The sequence below is a fragment of the Talpa occidentalis genome, unplaced genomic scaffold, assembly GCF_014898055.3.
Source record: "Talpa occidentalis isolate TD23 unplaced genomic scaffold, MPIMG_talOcc4v2.1 talOcc4.11, whole genome shotgun sequence".
Classification (NCBI taxonomy): domain Eukaryota; kingdom Metazoa; phylum Chordata; class Mammalia; order Eulipotyphla; family Talpidae; genus Talpa; species Talpa occidentalis.
Genome location: NW_023601104.1, coordinates 79,835,434 through 79,859,335, shown reverse-complemented (window position 1 = coordinate 79,859,335; position 23,902 = coordinate 79,835,434). Strand labels below are relative to the sequence as shown.

The 23,902-nt window shown below is 55.4% G+C and overlaps 1 protein-coding gene across 4 annotated transcripts in view; it reads right to left on the bottom strand.

Moving 5' to 3' along the window:
• Positions 1-6,932: 6,932 nt before the first annotated feature.
• The window catches only part of TTC7B (tetratricopeptide repeat domain 7B), a 216,069-nt gene continuing 199,099 nt past the window's right edge, over positions 6,933-23,902 (bottom strand). For 3 of the 4 annotated variants that reach the window (XM_037503711.2, XM_054691628.1, XM_037503712.2), the window contains one exon: positions 6,933-7,889. In XM_037503711.2, coding sequence (XP_037359608.1) covers positions 7,668-7,889 — 222 coding nt within the window. In that variant the 3' untranslated portion in view covers positions 6,933-7,667. The remainder of the gene's footprint in view (positions 7,890-23,902) is intronic. The other variant, XM_054691639.1, reaches the window with a different exon arrangement.

The following is a 23,902-nucleotide window of genomic DNA, read 5'->3' as shown; positions in this document are numbered from 1 at the left end:
GGGCATGGGGCATTGCATTGATTAAACTCCAGACTTCATCCAGACTCCCCACTTTTTGACACTGCTGTTTCTTTCTTGCTGCAGGGGCCCCCTCAGGGGAATCTTCCCAATATGTAGCTGTTATGTCTCCAGAGGCTTCTCTGGCTCATGTCAGTTTGTTCTTCATGTTCTCGACAATTTGAGGAGTAGGTTTAGAATATATTTGTAGACATTCCTCAGTTTGAGTTTTTCCGGTGTTTTCTCAGGACCAGAATAGGATGACGGGGGCTGGGGAAGAAGACGTGGAGGTGAAGGGCCCCCTGATCCCATTTCATCCTATTTGCTTGACCCACCAAGCGACCTTCACCTTCACCACTCGGCTCAGGTGGTGTCTGCCTGGTCTCTCCCCCGTAACATTACCATTTTCCCTTTTCCAAGTGCTGGCTTCGGACGCGTCACTAAGCCCACACTCAGGTCTTTAAATTCCCCAAGTCACACCAGTGCGCATCTTCACCCTGACACTTCGCCTTATCGCCAGCCCTACTGTGGTCCCTCCGGGAGAGGCCCCAAGAGTCCCTGAGCAGGGCGAAGTTTAACGTGACAGGGAACCGCGGATCACTTAGTCAGACCTTTTGTACCCTTTGTACAGGTGAGGAACCCGGGGCCCGGAAAGGAAGGTCATTCACCTCAGATGACACCACAGTCAGAGGACTATGGCCTTGGCCCTGGCGCAGGGCAGAGACCTGGAAGGAGGGCCTGGCTCAGCATGAAGCACAGCAGGTGTGTGTTGCCAGGCGAGGTGCCAGAGGCTGAATGGATGATAAAGATTTCTGGGTGTGCAAAGGTTTCTCTGCCTCTAGACAGTATGCAGGACACCTGCCGCTTCCCACTTACCTGCATGACCTGGGGAGGCAAGAATAGGTGGTGTCAAAAGGGCAGATGACCCCACACTCTATGATGGAGCTGCGGAAAGGCTGGAGGGCAGATTTGGGGTTCCAGCTGTTTATAGGCCAGTTAGGAAAGGGTCCTCACAGTGCGTTGACACAGCCTCCTCCTACAGGTAAACGTGTGCGGTGTAGGGCACTTCATTAATTCATATCAACAGCGTTACAGACATTGCTGGCTTCTGCCCTGATTCTGAGGGAGGCCGTGGATGGGGGGGTGGGGTCAGCTGGATCCTGGGCGGAAGGATACAGGTTACACTCTTTGGGAAGCCACCTGACCACCTGACTCAGGGTTTTCCATCTCTAAAATGCACATAACTCTTTTAGTTGCCTTTTGCATTGTCTATAATTACTCATCTAGGTCCGCCAGGGCAGCCCAACATCGCGTTACTCTCCATGCACATCTAGAGATGAGCGGGCAGCATTGAAGGACTTCTAATCGGGAGGTCATGCTCCAGGGCTGCTGGCTGGCATCTGAAGGGCTCCAATCAGAAGCCCGTGGACACATGACCCCCAGGACCTGTTCAGTTGCTGCTGTCATGCTTGGTCAACCAGAGACCACCGGTACAGTGGGGGTCGCTGCTGCCGCGACTTGGAGCTGAGGTGTATTATAGGTGCCACCTTCTAGGTGTGTGTAATACACTCTGAGATGTTCCCACAGCCATAGAACTGCCCCTGATGTTAAGCAACACATGAGACTGCGTGTCCCACCAGGCCCAGGTGTGCTAGTGAGGACAGTGGAGGGAGAAACACTCGTGAGCAGTGAAGTTAGCAGTGTCGTCCACACTATGTGGATGGGCTGGACTATCATCCTGCCACCTCTAACGGGCCCAGTTGCTCCTGCCCCGCCAAGGAGTAAGCACCCCACAAGCAAAGGCTCCCAGGAGGACTGTGCTGCCTGATCTCAGCAGGAGGGAGGCTGAATCCTGAATCAGTCACCAGCACCCATGGTGGCCCTTTCACACCGGTGCTGCTTGGACTGAGATGCCAGAGAGCGGGGTCCCTCCCAGCCTGGACGGGACGTGCGTGGCATCTGCTTGCCGCTTTTGTTGCTGGTTTGGCCAGCCTGCAGCTCACATTCTTGGCGCCCCTGTCCACCCCCCTCCAGTTGACCAGCGTCCACACAGAGCCACCTGGCAGACTCCGGCACTTCCAGCTGACCAGCTCGGCTCTGCTCAGGGTACAGGCCCCGCACAGAATCCGAGGGGTGAATGAGTTAAGCCATGGGAGGCGTGTATGATGGTTCCTGCACATAGCAAGCCCTCGGTCAATTGTGAGCTCTGGCCCGCCATTCCTCCTCGAAGTCTAGCCAGAGGAGGAGCTGGGGGAACACGTGTGGAGTGGCTGAGAGTGTGGGTTCTGGAGTCAGGTGCCCTGGGGTTAAGTCCTTCCAGAGCAGCCCAGCCGGGGGTGGTAAGTTCCTCATCTCCTGAGGCAGCTTCATTCTCCACGGCAATGGCGTCTCCACCTTGCAGGCTATGGTGAAGATCACGTGAGCTAGTCGTGTGTCTGAGGCACAGCACACCTCCCCTCCCTGCCGGCCAGTGCTCGTGACCCCCTTGCTATCTGACTAGGGGAGACCACCTACGTGGCTGACAATTGGGGCAGGTTAAATGATTTATGGTGGAGCCATGTGATGGAAGGTTTCACTGTCTTTACCTTGTCTCTAGGGTTTAATGACCAGAGACTATTAAGCGAAAAGGTCTATAAGTTTATATTTAGTATGATTGCACATCATTAAAAAATATACACTCCTAGGAAAATGTGGGAAAGCAACAGACCAAAGTGCTGAGGCGATAAGGGCCAGATGGTGGAAGGCAATGACCTTTATCTTTCTATTTCTATTTCTGCAGGGTGGGTGGGGTCAGCAGGATGAGGTCCTGAAGATGTCCACATCCGAATCTTTGGGTCTTATGAATATGTGAACTTCTGCAGCCAAAGGGACTTTGCAGTTGTGATTAAAGATCTCCAGACAGGATGACCCACGTGGGTCACGAGGAATCCTTACTTTGGAAAGGGAGGCAGGAGTCGGGTTTGGTGAAGGAAATGCGGCAAAGGTCAGAGGTCAGAGTGGCCTGATTTTGGAGCTGGAAGGAGGCCAAAAACCAAGGAATGGGTGAGGGAGCTTCTTTGAGACACCTTGAGTTGAGCCCCAGGCCCATCTCAGACTCCTGGCCTCCGGGACTCTAAGCATGTGGTGTGTTAAGGCCCTGAGCTTGTGGCTACAGCAGCCATGGTAAGCGAAAACAGTGCTATGGAAGAGAAGCTGTTTGTTATTTAAAAAAAAAAAATTGGGTGAGCTAGTTTCAGTCCAGACAGGGGCTGTGAGCATCTGGCAGGGTGGACAGGAGCCCCCCAGGTTCAAGAAGTTCAATACAATGAAGTTTATAAAATGACTTGATAAACTTGAAAGGCAGACAATTAAAAAAAATACTGTCCTGAAAAATCTCATTGTTTTTTAGTTCAACCTGTTTTCTTCTTTAATTTTGTTTATAAGACTCCTGGGGGGTTCAATACAAATATCTGTCAAAAATAGCTTAGTTACCTTTGAACAACCATATTGGAAAGCCCTCAGGAGAGGGGGCGCTGGCCCATGTCCAGCTGAGTGAGCAGATCTCCCCTGCACGTGGCCTGGTCCCCCTGTCTGCCTGGGGGTGGGCCCAGCTGTCTGGCAGAAATGGCAGGGCCTCGGCTTCCTGGTTTGCACACTTGCTCCTTTTGGGGAGAGGACTCCAGATGCCCACGTCCATCACGGCAGCACTTTCCTGCCACTCAAAGTCAAACCTCACAGAGGCACCCCCACCCCCTCGGGGAAGCCACCCCCACCCCCACTCAGAACCTGCTCCAGCACTTGTTTTGCTCTTCACACCTCTCTTTGCTGATGTCCATCTCCCCAGTCCCCAACTTGACCCTGACCTCCTCAGGTGCAGGGGTGCTCCCTACATGGTAACTAACGAAAGAGGGAGGCCTAGTTGTTACTGGGATGGGGGTTCCGTGTGGGACTGGGGTTCCAGGAAGCCTTGGAGGAGATGGGGGTCTGTACCTTCCCAGGTGCTGTGGAAGGTCAGCAAGACTGTAGTTCGGGCTGGAATCCCCCATTACCGGGCCATGGCCTGGGGGACTGGACAGAGGAGGGGTGCTGCAGGGGAGGGACAGACTTTAGCCTGAAGTAAAGGTAATGGAGCTCAGGCTCTGCTGAGTGAGCTGAAGCATCCAAGCTCTAGGCTTGGGTTTCACACACACCTTGAATCTTTACAGTGACTTTGTCCTGCCCATTCAACAGATGAGAAACTGGGACTCAGAGACGATCAGTGAAGCCTGAAGTTCCTCAGAGAGTGGGCAGCCAGGCCCACTTGGGCCTATAGTCTGAGCCTGTGGACCACAGGCAGTTATAGCACCCTGCAGAGGCCACCGCCCCCTACACAGGCGGTGGCTGGACCCCAGCTCTGAAGATGATCCCCTGGAGCTGAGAAGGACAGGTGAGGAGAAGCTACCAGCTGCACCTCTGCACCCCTGAGACCCTGACTGCTGGACAGTGAGGAACTTGAGGGGAATTGAGGCCTGTGGAGGAGGAGAGAGGAGGGCAGGAGCCAGCACATCCCCCTGTCCCTCCTGATCCAGGGCCCTGGGTGTGTCCAGGGCCCGTCACCTCTCACCTTGTCTGGGCAGGAAGAAGGAAGGACCTCTTCGCCCAGGCACCTTGCTTCACTGTGGGGACATTAACATGCCCACAGCCCCGTGGGGGAGGTGTTGCCCCCACGTTGAGAAAGAGTTGAAGTTCCTTCTCCCCTGGAGGTGACGTGACCACCCAGAGCTGGATGCCAGCCAGATCTGTGTGACCTGTAGCCCAGTAGTCACCAGGAAGCCCTATTGTCCTCAGGGGGTCAGGGGCCAACCAGCAGGAGAAGGGGAAGCAGGGAGAGGTGTGGACACCTAGGGTGGCCCAGCTAGCCAGCTGAAGCTCCTGGGTCCAGACAGTCCTCCAGAAGTGCCCCCCACTCCCACCAGCATGCTACCTTCCTGTAGCTAGCTCCCCTCAGGGCCTAAGCCATGAATGTGGGGGATGGGCCTGCTGCAGCCTGGCCCCATGGTCTCATATGGACCCTGCCGGGCACCCCACAGCCTGCAGCTGCCTGGTGACTCACATCTCAGCTCGGAAGGCAGATTGGGCAGGGTGCCAGTATGTCAGAACCCGAGGCCCAGAGTGGGACTGTGACTCAAGTCCTGGACACCCCCAGGCAGGACTAGAGCACAAATGGGTTCCCAGGTCAGGGCCTTGAAGAGGGGACCTCACCTCACCCTGGCCACCCGAACTTTCCAGAAGAGCCATTGCTGATGTCAGACATTTGCAGGATGTCCTTTTCCGGGTTCCAGCTGGTCACAGTCGGGGCAGCAGGAAATGAGTGACCACATGTGTGGGAGGAAGGCCAGTGGCAGGAACAGGGTCCTCACAACCCAGTGCAGCCTGCCCACTGCCCGTCTCCCCAGAGGGAGTACCCCAGCAAGGTCTCAATGGCTGGAGGTGGGTGGGGAGGGGGCTGGAGGGCAAGGAGTGACTGGGCCTGCCTTGAGTTCCCTTCTGTTGTTCCCAAGCCTTCAGCTGATCCAGAAGGAGAAACAAGTGATCACCTGGAGGCATCTGGGGGCTGTCCCTTGTGGTTCCAGTCATGGACACACACGCCTCCCTTAGGGAAGGGGCACGGGGGATTGGGGGTCTTGGTTCCCACCCAGGGAAAGAGGAGCTGCAGCCTTGGGGGTGAGCCCAGGACCTGCCCACTTCACATGCAGGGCACAACTTCATCCTGGCCCTAAGATCCTTCCTTTAAAGATTCTTTCCTCTTCTGCTCAGTTGCCTCCAACTCCCCATCTCCTCCCATGCTCACCCTCAGCGGGTGCTCCAGAGGGGTCTCCCATCAGTCCAGCTTGGGCCACCTGCCCAAACCTAAACCAGCCACTGAAGTGGGGGCTCATAGAGCCTAGGTTCCGGGTCTGTCCTAGAGCCACGTGGACGGAGGGGGGACACACGGAGGGGGCGGATGGTGGGCCAGCAGAGAGGAGCCCCACCTGGGCCCCCAGGTGAGGGCCTGACACAGAGCTGGCTTGGGAAACGGGCTGGTATGGTGCCTGCCCATTATCTGTGGTGGCCCCAGCCCCCTGCCTTCCTGGTCCTGCTCTCCTCGGGTTCCTGCAGATTGGCAGTGCTGGAGCCTGCCTCTCCAGCAGGGTGAGTTTCCCCCACCGGAGCATCTGCTCTTTTCAGCTAGTGTTCCAGGTTGCAAATTCCATGCCTTGTGACCACCCATAGCTAGATGCCAGCCCCCCCCCCCACCGGGGAAGGCCACACCCATTCTGTCCACAGCGGGCTTCTGCCTGTGGTCTACCCCCAGAACTCAGCTGCCCTCCCAACTGCCTTCCCAGTGAATCAGGGAGCGTGTGCCCAGCCTGCGTGGAGGCCTCGAGACCACAGGGTAGCTTAGTTCAGAACTTAGCCTCCCCCGACAATTCCTAGGGTCCTGGTCAGTGGGGCCGCCTGATAGCTGCTCCATTTAGCAGCCCGGGGAGATCAGAGGCTGGCCCAGGTTCCCGCTGGATCTGGGTCTTTACCATTGCCGGTTGGATTCAATCTGTAGCTTCATATTTGACCTCACTCTACGTCCTTCCCACATGGTGGTAGAAGGAAGGTACTGCAGTTCCAGCCTCACCCTCGGAGAGAACTTTCTTTGCAGTTCCCACTGATTGGGTCCCCTCAGGTCTCCTGCTGATTTCTGGTTCTCTGTGGTTAGCGAGTACTACATGTTCACTGGCCAGGTCTGTCCCACACGCCAATCCTCGACCACACAGAGCTGGGGAAGGTGAATTCCCAAACTAAAGTCAGGGCTGGGCCTCCTAGTGCCACAGGCTGGCCCATTCAGAGCAGCCCCAGTGGCAGACGGCCACGTAGCCCAGACTGAATCTTAACCTCTCTTGGGTCTGTGGGCTTTCCCGAATGACACAGGCCAGGGAGGGGTCCATTTAAAAATCATTTTATTATTAACATCATCTTCCCATTTAGCCAAGTGTCTGTCATGTATAAGGAATGTCGGTAAATATTCCATTTGAAGCTTCTTTGTACATATTTCCATCGATAAATAAACTCTGAATTCACATAAAAAAGTTAAACTTAAATAACTCATATTTCCTTCTCTTGTAACAGGCATATATTGGTAAAATATAAATATTCTTGGACTCAGGTTTTGTTCTAAGTGAGGACAGTAATTCATCACATGATACAATTATTGACAACAAAACCAAGAACCTGTCAGCTGGTGTCCTGGCGTGGACTAGTACTGAGGTGGGAAACGAAGGTTCACATTTGGTTTCTGGGCCACGGGTGGGGCAGGAGCGGTGATGGGGAGAGAAGAGTTTTCTTTACAGCTCTGATAAAAATAATCTGTTCTGTCACTGAATTTTAACTTTGAATATCATCTTCTACGTTTGCTGATTAATTCCATAATCATTGTACTTAAAACTCAGATGTCAACTAACCAAATATGGCACATAATCCATTTTGAACAATGTAGGTAGATTCAAAAACGCAGTGGGTTGGCGGAAATGACGTGAGGAGAGCGGTGAGGGGTGTTTGGTTGGCAGGCAGCAGCGGTCACCAGCACGGGCGTCCGTGGCCTGGGGCGGCGGGCCTGGCCCCCGGGGCGCCCGCGGCGGGGCCTCCTCCGCCTGAGGGGCAGTGAGGCTGGCGGTGCCGGCTCAGAGCACGCGGGGAATGATGGTGAAGGGCACGGCGGGGCTGCTGGCCTCCAGCTCCAAGGCCGTGAGGAAGCACTCCGTGGCCGCCGCGTCGTTGCCCTGAGCTTGGAGGACCTCGCCCAGCCCGTTCCAGACCTCGTGGGCCGTCGAGTTCACCTGCACTGCGTCCCGGAGGATCTTCTCCGCCAGGCTGTAGCGACCCAGCTGATGGAGGATCAGGGCCTGCAGTGTGGGAGAGACAGAGAGGCAGACGGACAGTCGGACACAGCTAAAGCTGGGGCTTCCTATTTGTCCCCGAGCTTCAGGAAGCTCCTTGGAGGGAGGCATGGGGCTGGGCACGCCGGAAAGGCAAGAGCTCAAGTTCTTCTTGTCCTGGGTAGCAGTTCAAAAATAGTCACTTGAACCACATGAAATTGCCAGCCGTCAGTCATTTGTGAATGATAAAAATGGCAATTTCCACTGGTTCCCAGAATACTTAACACCTCAGAGGGAGGCAGGGGAACCCCAGTCTGCACGGACCCAGGGGCTAGTCCCGCGTCCCGCTGACCCCTGCTGCTGCTCGGAAGAGCATCTCTTATCTTTGCCTTTTGACCTAAAGAAATGTCTTTGGTGGCGTTGTTGTAATGATCAGAACAGACTTTAAATTGCTCACAGGCCCCCCATCCTCACCAAACCCGCTCTCTCATTGTCCCCCTCTCGATGTCCCCACCTTACCCAGGCTCAGCCGCCGTTTTACAAGGTTTTCATCAGGGTGTGTGTGTTGGTCTCCGGGATCTTATCATCAGCAGGTTTCTAAGGTGACACCACTGCTGGTGTCTGTGCTCCTCCAGCCAATGGACACGCTCTCCCCTTGCTGGGGACACTGGGCGGGACCCTCTCTCTGTGCTCTCCTATGTCACACTGCAGTGAACCTCTCTCCAGATAGCACCTCTTCACTGTCTTCGGCCAGGGGGCTTCAAATCTTTTTTTTTTTTTTTTTTTTTACAGCCCTGGAGACCTCTGTCTAAACAGAATCTCACTGAGGACACCCACATATTCTGGGTATAAACAGATAAAAGGGAGCAGCTGAGGGCAGGGCCCAGGGGGAGGCACCAAGTTCCCTATGGGCTCCTCACCACTTCTCACCCCCATCCCAGGCTCAGTGGAACCTGCCTGACAACCATTTGGAAATTCTTCCTTTTGGGCAAACTCCCCCAAAGCGGTGGTGTTGGGTCAGCGGACATGAGGCTTTTTTAAGGTCCACCGAATAGTTTGCAAGTTATATCCCTAAAGGGCTATGTCACTTAATGGGCCATCAGTGGTTTCAGTGGACCCCACTATCAGTCTTTGTTTTTGCTAATTTCATAAACACAGAATGTCCCTCCTTGATGAAACCTGTCTCTTTAATAACAAGCAAGGTTGACTATTTCCCAAGCCCTTGTCTATGAGCCTTAAGAAGTTTTTAGCTTTTTACACTGAATTCCTTGATCTTTCATTATTTTAATAAAACTTCCTTATCATTCCTTCAAGGCGTGGATTTCTCAGTCCATCAAGATTTTTGATCACACACCGGCTTTTTCTGAGTGGCCCTGCCAGGAGGGGAGACACGTACTGTGTGTCTGGCAAATGGCTGATTCGAGACAAGTCACCTGGTGAGCCAGACAGAGGCCTCCTGTGTGGCTTGGCTGCAGCTGGAGACAACAATGCCAGTCCTGTCAGGCTCTGCTGCGGGGCTGCTCGTGCTGCTTTTGTCCTCTTCCTGGAGTGTTTTCTCTCAACAGACCCCACACTAGGCACTTGTGCTCGGCCACGTGTCCTGCTCACAGGAATCTGGACTGCAGGCCAGCCCAGGTCTGGCTGAGGCCAGAGCCTCCTCTGTTCTCCACCGGTTCTCTCTGCCTCTGTCTCTTTAAGGACAAGCCCAGAGCCCCTTAGGCACTAACCCAGTTAGTCTGAGCAATGCAAAAGGGGCTCCTCTGCCTCCTGCATCTTTGTCTTCGCTTTCCTTTCTCCAACCACTGACTGCTGACTTGGCTGCTCTTCCCTCCCCGCCAACCTTGGATATGATCAGGAGACGGCTCCTCTCCAGGACACAGCTTTTGCCAACAGGGCCCATGGTTTGCGAGTATCCTGTATAGTCACCCAAAGCCTGGCAGGGCCTCTGGCCTTTGTGTGGTGGCCCACGGGGTGGCTGTGATCTCAAGGTTTGGGATGGCCGCAGGTGCCGATAGACTAGGGGTCTGCTTAGCCAGAAATCGGACCAATGAGATGTGGCAACCCAGGAGGACAGGGGTTGGCACAGTGAGACCTGGAGGAGACCACCCTCAGCAGCAATTACCTGTCCTCCCCCTGCTGGAGCCAAGGACAGTTGTCCTTTGGTTTAGAAAGTGCAAGCTGCTGAATCTGGGTGTAACATGCTAAGGGGGCTCCTGGGTATATGACTGGGGGCAAGTCAACAAGCCCCCATAACACCAGCCGAGAACAAGGCATGGGCTAATCCAACCCATCACCCTCAGCAGTGGGTGTCTGGGAGCTGCTAGGGTTCTTGTGGGCTTGGAAATTTCCAGGCCATCCTTGGATTTATATTCCTAATGCAGGAACAGTTACCATTTCCAGATGACCTTGAAGCTTATCAAGCAATCTGGTTACTGGAATTAATTCCTAAAGCTGGAGCTGCTCAGGGAGACATCACAGACTGGCCAGGGGCTGCCAACTCAGGCTTCACAAGGGAGTGAAACATTGGCCTCTTCCCAGTGCCCAGGAAGCCAAAAGCAGCTCAGGAAGCAGCCACTGCCTGGTGCCAGCGCTGCTGGAAGGTTGGCCAGAGGTGGGCTGGGACTGAGCGTGTCTGGCTGTCTGGGGCCAGGTGCACACCCCACCAAGCGCCTCTGGGCTGCTGAGGGGCCTTCCTGGTCAATGTTGTGCTCTCACGCACTGAACCTTGACGGCCACTTCTACAAGCCTGGTTTCCTCTTCTCCTGGTTTCCTTTGAAGATCAAAGGCCTCACTCTGGAGGCTGGCATTGAACTCTTCGCCCCACCAGTTGGATCTAACTTTCTCCCAGGACGGACCGCTGAGCACAGACACAGCTGCAGGAGGTGGCCCAGTGCCCTCCGTCTCCCTACTCTAGACAGCTCAGGTGGGGCCCCTCTGGTGGCAGCTCTAGCCCATCTGCCCATGGCCCTGCCGACACCCCTTCCCCCAAGAGCCCAGGCTACACTGCCCCCTTAGGCAGCTCCTCAAAGGCACCTGCTCCCGCTCCCAGCCCTCAGGCTGGCAGGAGACAGAGATTGCCATTACTGACATACTTCCTACCATAATAACCCGTCCTCCGCTGTATCAAAATCAACAAACACCCTCTGAGCGACTGCCACGGGCTGGGACACAGGCAGGAAAGCAGGCCTGCTCTCCAAGCGCTCGGGGCGCAGTGAAAATCCTAACATGACCTCGTAGTTGCCACATGCCAGGAGGAGGGCTACAGAGGTCCTGGCAGGCAAGGCCACCTATGGCCATCACTACCCCTATGAGCTGGTGCCACTGCAGATAATGCCGGCTAGCCGGGAAGGCCTGCATGTGCTGGGAGTGAGCAGCCTGCGCTCTAACACCGGGCCCTCTTTCCTGCTGGGAGAGGATGTGCCAACAGGCCCCGCGTCCCCCATCCCTGCTGTTGCTGGAGTCGTGGCGATTAGGAGCCCACTGGGGCCGGCCCTCCGAGAAGGGTGGCATCACCGAGGAGGTAACTGGTTGGTCCCTTTCTTTAGACACAGATGAAGACAGCTTTCCAAGCTTGTAATTATTATAATCAGGTGTTTTGTGCAAATAAGATCTTGGTGATGCACCAAATTGGAAATAAGGGATTAAATTAAACCCGCTATTTCAAATGAGTCAAAATGGACTTGGCTAGTTTGAGGACAATTAGTATCTTCCACAGCCTTTTTGTTTGTGTGTGCATGATAATTGCTGCCCAAAGACTAAATATATTGCCACCTGCCCAGGGTGCCCTCGCAGGAGCCCTGGGCAGCACAAGTGCCCAAGGCTTCAAGCTGCAGCCTCAAGCTCAGGGGAACACAGGCAGCTCCAGTTCAGGCCGCTCGTCAGGCTGCAGGACAAATTCCCCTCCAGATTTTGGGCCTCCCCAGAGTGCTCCGCCCTTTGCTGGACTCACGGCATGTCAAGGACCACTGCATTGTCCTTCTGGGAACACAGACACAGGGAGAGAAAGCAAGAAAACATCCCTGCAAGAAAGCTCCCTCCCCAGAGCCACCGCTGCAAAGGCATCACGTGGCTCTGCTCTGCTGGGGGCTCAAGTGGCCTCTCTGTGACTCTGTTGCTTTCCCTCAGGCATAAAGCCTTGGAAATAGAACATTCAGCACAGACTGGAGAGGAACAACTCTCGTGCTTTCCATGCCAGGGCATGACTGATGATGGTTCAGACGCCACCCCGCGGGCACAGCTCTCAGCTTTTCAGCAGAGCAGTGAGCTGCCCTTGCTGGCCAGAGCAGGCTTGGGTTTTGCAGAGGTTGCAGGGCCCCATTGAGCCCGGGGGATGGGAGAGTGTCTGGCATCAGGATCTTTCTACCCATCCTGACACTCCACCATCGCACCACTGGGGATGTGGGTGTAGGGGGCTTAGGGCAGCATGGGCAGGAGGTGCCTCCAAAACAAGAATGAATCTGGGAGGACAAAAAAAATGTATCCACCAGGCTGTTCATTTTTAGTGTGCAAGGGATTACAACCAGCGAGCTGTCTGTTGCAGATTGCAAAGTGCTTTCATAACTGTCCTAGGCTAGGAATGGCAGTAGCTCGGTCTTGGCTCCCCCACTGGGCTTTGCTGTGAGTGGCTGGAGAGCAGGCTGGGTGAGTGATGGTCATCTCTGCACTGACAGGCCTGGTGCCAAGCAGGTGGGCAGTAATCAGGGCAGAAGGAATAAAGGAGATAAAGGAGCAGACATTGAATAGCTGAATAGCCACTGTTGACTGAATTTCAGTCTGACCAGCCCAAAGCCTGTGCTCCTGCCCACCCAGTGTACCTCAGAGAAGGTGGATTTTCCCAGCACCCTGAGCCAGGGGGCTCAGGAGGAGAAGGGTGGCTGCTGGCCAGCGCTGCAGCTCTTCCTGGGGCCTGGCCTTCGTCTAAGCTGCTGGGGCCATGCCAGCTCTTGGACCTAGCTATGTCAGCCTTCCAGTGCTGGGATTCTAGTCTGGACACTGACGGCAGCTAAAGCGAGGCCTGTCACCCTAGCTTGTCACTGACTAGGACAATGTCAGAGCTGCCAAGCTGGCTGCAGCGGGAGCTGCGGCTGTGCTGGCCGGGTGTGGCAGGACGGGGATTCAGCACGCAGCGGCCTGAGGGGCAGGTGCGGTGTTTCTGCAGAGCCGGGCATGGAGTGTAGGAGCATGGGCCCTGGGCTCACTGAGCTGGGTTTGAGTGCCGGCTGCCCTGGACAGCTGCACTTGGACAGCTTCCTCTGGGCCTCAGGTGCTTTATGGGTAGAATGGGGGAAAATATCAACTCATCGGTGAGTCGTGAGGCCTAAGCGAGACTGTCAGACGGCGCTCAGCAAAGCAAGCCTTGGGGCCACCACCACCATCAGGATGGTGCTGTTGCCATCAGTAGTGATGGCTGGGGGAAGGGAGCCCACTCATCGGGGCTCTTCCCTGCCACCCCTATTTTTAGGGACCACCTGGTTGGCTTTGGCCTGGGCAGGACCCACGGGGTGGGCACTGGTTGAGAGGATGGGAGGATGGATGTGCGGGTGATGAGGGAGGCTGTGATGGTGGGGAAGAGAGAGGTGGGTGTGGCCTCCTGCCAGGGCTTTTGACTAAGACGCACCCAAAGTTTCTGCCCTCAGTTTATCCCCCTTCCACATCCCTGCCTTCTAGGCCATGAGCAATCTGCTGCGCAGGGGTGGGAAGCAGCCCCGTGGGAGAAGGGGAAACACAAGCCTCCCAGCACCCTCGAGTCGCCGTTTCTTTGCAGGCCTTTGCACTCCTCCTCCCTAAGGACGCAGGCCATCAGAGACAAGGGGGTGGTGACGGTGTTGTTCTCAAAAATATTTTTCTTTAAATCAGAAATAAACAGACGGCAAACCGTGCCATTCTCTGAAGACCACAGGAGACAAGCTCTTTGAAAGGGTTTCCTCGGGGCAGCTACTGGACTGCACAGAGCCGGGCCGCCCTCTGCCTCACTGCGCACCCCCCCCCCCCACTTTCTCCTCTGGAGAGCATCAAAGGCACTGTTGGTTCTGAGTACCAGCATTTTGTGGGCGCAGCTGAGGGGGTAGTACTGAGCCCCACCCTGCTTTCCAACAATGCCTTGAAAAGGAACTGCAGGCAGGCGAGGGTGGGGGCCATGCCGGCTTTTCCACCTGGATTCCAGCGGCTGGGGGGTGGGGGGTGGGCCTGGGCTCCGCTGGGCTCTGTGCTGTGTTTTACTTCTGTTTGTTTTGAGTGCTTAGGAATTGCATCGGCCTGCCAGGGGGCCCAGCGTGTGTTGGGCCACTGGCGCCAGCCTGGGAAGGCAGGAGCTCCAGAAGAGCAGGTCCCAGGGGTTCCAGCTGCTGTGTCACCCACAGCCCTAGCCCCTGCACACCTTTGCCCACTGAGCTCCAGAGAAGGAGGGACTCACATTTCCACTCAGTCCCTTCTCTGGGTTAGTCCAAAGTGAGTCAAGGAGAACCTAGAGAAAGGCCTTCAGGGAACAGCAGGTCAGAGTTTCGTTTTAGCCTTTTTCCCTCAGTTTCCCCAAGGCCAAGGCCAGCCATTCCTGCCGAGCTTGTGCCCAGTGAAGCAACTGGCAGTGGAGCTGTCACCCAGGGGTTCCCAAGCCCCACCCACCCGTCCTCCAGTGGAGACAGCGCGTTCACAAGGTCGCTGAGCCACAGAGGGCGGCCGAGGCTCTGTGCTGGGAAGCTGGACGGAAGGTCACGAAGGGGAGAGGAGAGGAGAGGCAGGAAAGACCTGGGGAGGGGCCTGTTCTGGGACAGGCCATATTTCAGAGTGGGGTATTTTTGACCAAGGTCAGCTGGGTGGAGGAGAGGTGCCGCGGGGCTGCGGCCAGGCCTCTCCATGGACGGGGTGCTGCAAGCGGGCATGACAGGAAATCTTCCTCTGCCCCAGTCTCCCTATTCCAGTGTCAGAACCAAAATGCCAGGGGCTCCTTCCCTCACTCTCCAAGTTAACTAAACCAAGTGTCCCACATCCTTGGGCGGAAGTGGGGTGTAGCAACAAGGGAGAAGCCCTGGGGGGTGAGGAACCAGAGAAGGGGGAGCAGTGCCTCTACTCAGGGAAGTGGGGCTGGCACCAAATGCACACCCCGGGAGGCTTGAGGCATCATCATGTGAGTCGGTGCAGAATGCTCCAGAAGGGAGGAGGCACAGACCCCCAGCCACTCCCTATCCACCCCAAGGGCCAGCCCAAACCTTTGTCCCCTCCACCTTTGTTCAGCTGCTGGGCCCTGTGCTCCCAGGGCGCCCTTTCCAGGTCAGGTATTTTGAGGAAATGTGCCTTCTGGGGACCAGGCCTTTGCAGTTACTGAACTCAACTCAGAAGGAAGCAGAGCCCAATTTTTCAAAAACCTTGTTTCTTAACCAACTATGGAAGCAGAAATCCTCAGGGTCAGGAGGGGGGCTTGGGACACAAGCACCTCTCCCTCCTGCCTCTCCCTCCTGCTAGCCCCCTGCAGTGACTGGGAGCGTCCCACATCCTGGGAAGCCCAGGGAGCCCCCCACGCCTCGGGAAGCCCATACTATCAGCGGGCAGTTGGAAACTGTCAGGTTAAAAATGTGCAGCTCTAATTAGCCTTTTAATCCAATTCCTACTCTTTGATTCTGGTTGGGTCCTCCGGAGCCACACAGAAAAGTCCCCTCCTCTTTCTACCTGACAGTCCTTCAGCATCTGAAGGCTTCCAGAACGGCACATAAGCACTCGCGCGTGCACACACACACACACACACACACACACACACACACACACACACACACACGTGCTCACTGCAGGCCCTTACAGGGATGGCCGAGTTGCCCCCCCCCCCATTAGATTCTGCTGCTTAATGAAGCATCAGGAGGGAGACCTTGCTAAGATTCAGAGGAAGAACTGCTGGGCCCCAGGAAAATGTGAGTAATGCTTTCCTTTTTTTATTTTTTTTTTAAAGCATTGACTGGCAGAATCTGTTACAGCTGCTTCCTCCCAGGATGGCTGGCATATTCTGAAGGAGCTTATTCTACAATTAGCAGAGCGACGGCTGTCAGGCAGTAAACACCGGCCGTGAGCAAGGGGCGGTCTGGCCATAAGCCAAAGGGCCTGTCCAGCCCAAGTGGACTCCACAGACCTGGGCCTCTGGCCCCCAATCTTCCTCTGGCTTAATTTATTGAAACCTGGGTGCTTTGGCTTTGGTGGTTTTTAAGAGAATAATCATTTTAGATCAGGGCGACCCTCGGGGAGGGGTCATAGCTGGCCTCCAGCAGCCTCCAAGCACCAGACACATAGCCTGTCTCTCCACAGAGCCGTCCAGGGCTCAGAGATAGCAGACAGGGTGTTCCCCGGAAGCAGAAGAGGGGCCCTGAGCTCACAGAAGTGGGCAATTAGGAGCCCTGGCTGGGGTCTGTTCTCCCTGCTGCAACCAAAGTCGTTTTCAGTTCTTTCCTTCCTTCTGCAAACTTCCACTGCACATCTGTGGTGTCCAGGCACAGGCTATCACCCTGGCCTATCAGAGAGCACCAGGTTCTGGGTTGGGGGCCCGGGGTGCTGTGGGTCCTGCCTCAGATGCAGAGCCCCAAGCTGGGCAGGGCTGTTTTTCACTGGTGGGGCTAGGTGTTAGGAACAGAGTGAGGCCTCATGGAAGGAACTTCCAGAAAAGAACACGATCCCCCCACCCCCACCCTTCTGCTGTTTAAATCTCATGAGAAGGCTGAGGCTCAGCATTGGGGTGACTTGACCATAGTTACAGAGGAGCTGTACCCCAAAATGGATCTGATGCCCCTTCCTCTAAAAACCACCCATGAATAGCCATCTGAACCCCATGTCCAGTTCTTCCTGGAGCCCCAGATGACAGAGAAACAAGGGGACTTCCCTGGAGAGGACCTGGCTTGAGGGCCAACTCAGGGGGAGTCCAACTGGGGTCATAGCACCAGGTTTCCCAAGAGTCAATGCAGGGCTTTGCCCTCACCAGGCTAGCAGGGTCTCTGGAGAGGGTGTTGGGTATTTAGAGGTGCTGTCTGGGTAGCTTGCTCTAGACCTGTCACCCACAGCTTGGCTGCCCAGGGCGGCTCCTCCTTGAGGCACAAGTTCTGAGGACGTGAGGTACCCACAGCTGCCTTCCCGTCGGCCTGCTTGGCCCCTGCCCACCCTTCCCTGTGGCAGCTGCCAGACTCCAAGGGAGCCAGACTATGGGCCCTCCAGGCCTAGGTGACCCAAGCACCTTGTTGGAGAGAGGCCGATGGGATCGCCCATGTCTAACAGGGCTGGGAGGGTCCCTGCAGGCTGGGTTCACCGTCCTGCCTACTGTGTCAGTAGGTTGGCACAGTAATCTCTGCCAGAAGACAATGTTCAGGTAACAAGTTACCCCAGATCAGAGTTGGGGGTACCCTGTGCCCTCAGCCGTCCCACCCTACCCACAATCCAGCTGTCTAGAACTGAGTCCTGGTACTTGTCCTTGGCGGTATTGGTGATTTCACTAATGAGGAAAGGCTGACTTTGCCTGAACATCCCTTTCTCCCCAGCACTGCCCCCACCCCCAGGAAGTGAATCAATGTTATCAGTGTCCCAAAGCCAGAGTGTCCCATAAGCTGCAGGCAGGGTCCTTGCAACCAAGGCGGGAGCGTGATGGGGATCACTGGTGTCTGGGGTTGGGTGAGCTCCCCACCAGCAGCAGCCTGAGGAGATACTCATAAATCAGCAGAAATGCCAGCGCCTCCAGCTGTGCGGTGCCTTGACCTCCTGAGCAAACGTCCTACTGAGCAAGACCAAGCGACACCTAAGGACCTCTGTTTTGCAACCATCCCAGGCCAGGTAGATTCACCGTTGGTTCTAACAGTTTAAAAGAGAATTTTGGCGCCCTTGGTGGTGTCATCTTCACAGGCTTTAAAGAGTGAGCAGGGGAAACAAGCCAGCAGGGAGACAGCAACATGAACCCCCCCTACCCCTGGCTGACGCCGCCTTTTTATCCCCTTCCTCCTAGGCTCAGGTGTGCACACTTGCATAGGCATATGCCCTGCCCAGGTGTCCACATCAGGCACATGTGCCCCACACCCACACGCCCTCTGCATTAACACAGTCAAGGCCACAGGTGGTAGCCACAGAGGCTAGTGGGTAAACAGCCTGATTAACTCATGTACCCTACACCCTCCATGAGAAGGAACCTCAGGTCCCCCACCATAGTGCAACTCAGCTTTGTGCAAGGGGTAAAGTAAGGACAGGTGGAAGCTTTGGGGTGTCCACCACGCCCGAGACAGCACTTGGTGACATTCTAGATGAATCTCCAGCCTCACTGCCTGCTCATTGTAGCTACAATGAGTTCAGTATGGAGGCTTGGCGTGAACATGAAGATTAGCTACTAGCTCTTAGGAAACAAAGCCTTGATTTTGACCTGGTGCCGAGCTACCTGCCACAGCCCAGCCAGAGCACCCATGGGTGCTAACATAGCTCCTGGGCTCTTACTTTTCCACCGGTAATGGGCAAGAGACTCCTGTTGACTTATTTATACATCTCCCTGGTTGACTTATTTATTTATTTTTATCCACCTTCCCCGACAACCCGCTGGAACAACAGCATGGGGCAGCCGGAAAGTCATGCTTCCCTTGAGAGCAAAGTTTGCTGCTAATTACCAGCTAATCACCCCCCAGAGGCTGGCACAGTCACCTACCCTCAGGGGAGGGAGCGCTGGGTGTGTTTGGAAAACCGAGTTCACTCCAGGCCTGTGCTATGACCTGGGCCCCTCTGCGGGAGCAGCCTGCCTGGGGGCCTTGGGGCCACTCTTCAGAAGCCCAGAGCTCTGTGGGGGAGTGAAGATTTCTCCATGGCCAGAAGACAATTCTCACGTGTCCGTTGCAGAGCTGAGCTGCTGGACTTCCTGAGCACCCTGCAGGCCAGGAGTGGGGGAGTCGTGGGAGCCCCAGCCCTACTCCTGAGGGCCAAGGCTGGGATCCCGCCCCGTCAGTGCCAGATTCTCATCTGGTCTGTTTCAGCCTGTCCTCAGATGGGGCAGGACAGGTGGTGGGGGTGTCATGCCTTTGGGTGGGGTGTCACTGTACTTAGGTCTGAATTTATCATGCAACACTGAGAGAAAAAACCTCTCATTTCTAGCGAGAAGTCCTTGTAAAACACTTGCCTGCTACATACAGTGGGTATCTGTTCTTTTAGGACTTCAGCCTGAATTGGAAGAACAGGCAGAAAACACTACAGGGCTGACTCCTCCAGGCAGTGGAGACGCCTACCATGTACCAGCAAGGGGAGCGGGGCGGTGGCTGATGTGGCAGGAAGGGCTTCCCGGAGGCAGAGAGGCTGCAGCTGGACACGACAGAGCTGCCAGGGCACTCACCCCAGGGGCCGGCAGCACAGGGGGAGAGAAGCGGACCCTGCTCTGACCCTGCTTGGAGGTAGCTGAGCTGGAGTCTGGGGGGCCACCCAGCCTGGACACACTTCTGCCCAGTGTGGTACAGTGACAAAGGCCATCCTGTGCCCCTTGGGAGGTGGGTCCAGCTGTCCCTGCAGGCCTCCTAGGGGCAGGCTCTGTGGGTTTCATGGGGAACGCCAGCTACCCAAGCCACTGCCAGGATGACCTGAAGACACGGAGCTCCAGCTGTTGGGTCTAAAACAGGCCCCCCCCAAGGCTGGCCCCCATGCCCCCCGTAGTGCTCAGTGCCTGGCTGGAGAGGAACAGTGACGCAGAGGTGACACAGAGGTCGGTGAGTCACGACCTGTCCCATGGGATGTGGTCATTTCGGCCAGCACCTCCCCCTGCCCTGCCGGGGTCTGGCATGCACTATTTTTCCATTTTGAAACAGGAACAAACAGAAATGATAAGACACTTTCTGATGAAGAGAGGGCTAGAATTGATAAGCCTTGGAAAAAAATGTTTCCACAAACAAGAGAACTCAAAATGTGGAAGGCGGGCAGGAAGGCAGTGGGGGCAACGCTGGACCCTGGCCTGCCCGTGGCTCCCCGCCCCACCCGGCACCCCAGAGCACAGCAAGCAGAGAAGAGCTGCCACCTGGTGAGGGAGAGTAACAGGTGGTCTGCTGAGAAGTGGGGACTTTTACCCTTTCTTTTCAACTTGCTCCCTGGAACCCCCAGATCTTGTCTCTGTTGGAAAGGAGAAGCCAGGCTGGGGCGGGGAGCAGCGGCCATAGGGGTGCTGCGTGGCGGCCGCAGAAGCAGAGCAGACTCAGCGCAGCTCTCTTCTCCCACACAGTTCTTGTGCCTGTTTCAGTGTGGAATAAATCAGCATCAAGATCAGAGCTATTGCCTCAAAATCCCAGCCAGCAGCAGGCAAGTGTGTGAGGGTTTGGCTCACCTGAGCAGGGGCCTGGGAGCTTCCCTTTAATGGCTACAGATAACAAGGAGCATGTAGTGGGGGCCTGTGCAGGGAGGTCAAAATGTACCCCTGAGGGGCTTAAACAATGCGCAGGGTGACTGCGCATTGGAAGAGCAAATTAAAGTGACCACAAGTATGGCGCCTGTGCTTAAGTTTGAGGGACCCTCACACCACATGGAGCACAGGCACATAAGTGGGGCTCTCGTGGTCCCAGGGGGCTGGGACAGCCAGGGGTGACCTGCCTGGTGGTGGCTCTGGCTGCCTGGGGAGCTGAGAGGAGCAGGTCTCAGCCGCTTATCACTCGGGCACCCCAGCTCTCCCACTGGGAAGCTTAGCTGAGAAGTGAGCCCTTTTCCCCAGGTATGAGGCAGGGGGAGACCTGATATCCACCCTCCATGGCCTCTGGGGGCCTCTTCACTTCACACTCATTTCCTGTGGCCAGTCTGTTTTGGGAGAAGGGAAGGCAGAGAACATCTACAGTTGCTAGGCCGGTTTAGGAGCCGGGCAAATGGCCAGACTGATCAACCCTCACACCAGGCCGGTTTGGGTGGTGCTGTCACTTCTGAGAGGTTAAAAGACATGTCCGAGGTCAGGCAAGTCATCAGTGGTGGAGGAGTTAGGATTTGAAAGTGGGTCATGGGGGAGCCCGAGATGAGCGAAGGGGGAGCGGGCTCAGCAGTGCTGCAGGGGCACTGCCTGGCAGCACCCGTAGGAGGCCCTGGCACAAAGCAAGGAGGCGCAGGTGCTGTTGGTCCGGAAAGGTACGTGGTGCCATCGCTGAAGCACATGGCTATCCCGATGCTCGAGGGTGGCCAGAACAGAAACACCACCTTCTTCAGGACTGAGGACACAGAAAGGGAGGAAAGAGCTTTCTCCTCCTCTCTTGGGAGCTGCCCGATGTGGGGCTGCTGGAAGCACCATTCCCACATCTGGGAAGATGGGGATGGGGGCTGGGTCTCTCCCATTTGGTCTCTAAAGGGTCATTCAGCAGCACAGCCTTCTGAGCCCGTTCCCTAAGGCCAATTTTCTTGTAAACTGGGTTGCATGCCTTGTCCTGCTGGCTGGTGGGCGTGTGGGCAACGGTGCCAGTGTGGCGGCAGTGGGTGGCTGGAGGGTGCTGCTGTCGGCAAAAAGGATGAGGCTGTAGCCAGCTTCCTTTAATCATTCCAAAGGCAGAAGCAAATTTGTCACCTTTGTGTAAGATGCCAGGCAGCAGGTAAAGAATTTAACAGCTTGTGGGAGTTCTAATTAGAGCGCCAATTATAACTCGATTGACCTGCCTGGCTTTGAAGGGCCTGGAAAAACCATGTTGTCCTTAGAAAGAAGCAGATTTTGCTTCTGGTTTGTTCTGGAGCTCCCCCACAGGGACGGCTCGTTGTGCTTTGGTCCAGCCCCATGCCCTGTCTGGACGCTGGCCACACAAAGCAGAACATGAGAGAGTTTAGGATGGATTTCTAGAGGGGAGGGGCCATTTTCTGCAATAGGCTTGCTTTGCTCCTTCATTTCTAAAGAAAGACAAGGCATCAGATCCCCACAGGTTCCCCTGCAGGGGTGAGCCAGCAGTTTCTGCTTCACCTGAAGGATAAGGTGAGCCCTGCAACCTTGGATCTAATTAAGACTGACCCCCTGGCCAGGCCAGCTCCAGGCTGTGTGTGTGTGTGTGTCTCAAAGATTTCTTGCAGGAACAGTACCTGTTAATATGAACTTGGGGTCACCCACTGTCTGTAGGGAGAGAGACACCAGGCAAGAGAAGCAGGCTTGCCAGACATGAAAAGAGGGTGCTTTCCACTTCTAGGAACTAAGGGTGACCTTCCTTATTAGACACTATGAAAGACCTGGTGTGTACATATGATCACATCTAATTCTCCCACAACCTGGGAGAAGCTGAAGCCCAGAGAAGCATGCGGCCCCAGCGCCTCGATGTGTCTCTAATTCAAGTCATGTCTATTCCTGAGGCTTATGAGAGTGATTCTGCTGGCGGAGACCCTTCCTCTGCATGTGGCTTCATGAAGATCACATAAGCTACCGCAGGCACGAGGTGGGGCACAGAGGGGTGCTGTAGAAACCAGAGGGTTGGTGAATCTAGAAGGGTCAGACGCAAATCCCAGCCATAGTTGGAAGTGGCCATGGGAAACTGCCAGTGATCAGAACCTGTTTCCTCATTAGTCCTGTTCCTTGAACCTCTGCATTTCCTATCACCTAAATTTAATGACCGCTAACACTGTTCATATTTTCGTCTATTTTGGGGGCAAGTAAATGACATGCATTGTGGCATTTCACCCCTAAACACTTCAGCATGAATCTCTAAAAAATAAGATGCTTTCTTAGGGAAGACCCAGGCATGTCAGTCCTGCTTACTGTCAGGCATTACCTGGCCCGCATACCCACTTCCCCAGCGGTCTCCAAGAGCTGGCCTATCTGTCCTGAATTTGAACTCCACCTGACTCCCATCTGTGGAATGGTCACGCCTTCTGTGGAGGCGTTTCTGCCCCTGACCCCAGGACTGAGCCCCCTGACTTTTCTTGCACTTGGCTACATGTCAGTGTCTCTCCTTCTAGATTTTAGTACTTGAGGGAGGGGCAGGTTACAGCCTCAGGACCTGGTCCAGGTCCCACGCAACTTCCCTGCGCCATCGCATTTAATCCTTGCAGAATAAGTGACCAGTGACTGAGCAAAGGCTAAAGGCTAAGCTTGAGCAAGCCTGACATAGAACAGGCGCTCAAATACCCAGTCCTCACCTTCTAGGCTCCCACCAGGCTTCGCAAGCGTCCAGCATGACTAGCTAGTCGATTTCTGAAAGGCTTGAAAGGAAGTAATACTGGCAAGGGTATATAAGAGAGCGAGTGGAAGAGCGGGGGAGTAGCCTGAAATAGGGAAGATGGAGGGAAGTGAAAGAGGCAAAGTGACCCTAGGAAGGGGGTCTCTGCCAGGACCAAGTGGTCTGCAGGCCCGGGAAGCATGGCAGAGGGAATACCCACTAGGGAGCTCTCGGAGGACTTTCCAAAAGTTCTGCAAACTTTCCTGCACTGAATTGGGCTCATAAATCAATGAAGCTGGTGATCCAGGGAGGCAGCTGCAAGAAGGGACGAGAAGGGATGCCGCACGGCTGGGACAGGCTAGGTGGGAGGAGAGGTGAAGAGCCTTCCCCTTAGGAGCAGAGAAGGGAGGTGCTCAGCTGAAGCTGCTGACTGCGAGGACAGAAGACAGACCTGGAGTCCTCTGCTCCCCAGAGGGGAGGACAAATTCCACTCCCCCTGCCCCAGCAAGGAGCAAGAGTCCTTTGGGGTCAGGGCCAGCTCTGGAGGAGTTTGGAGAGCTGATGCCTTTGACCCCCACTTCCAACTCAAGAAGGCCAGTGCTATGACCCCATTTCACAGATTGGAAAGCAGGCAAGAGACTTGCCAAACGAGGCAGCCAGGGCTCAGGGTGGGTCTGCCCTTGCTGCTTTGTGCCCTTGGCAACTCCATTCCCGTCTGGCCTCAGCTTCCCCAACTGTGAAAGGGTAGCTTAGGTCAGGAATGTCACTGGCTTCCTATATCTGCCACGCCTTCAACTCTCCAGTGTCAGGGCCAAGGCTTTCCTGTGCTACTTGTCTGGATTAGGCCCTCTTCCTTGATGTCAGTGCGGAACCTGGGAGAGCCTTCTCTTGGGGCTTCGGGCTGCAGAGTTAGAAGCTCAGTTTGAAGATCCAGACAACCTGGGCTCTGGCCGGGAGCACGCCTAC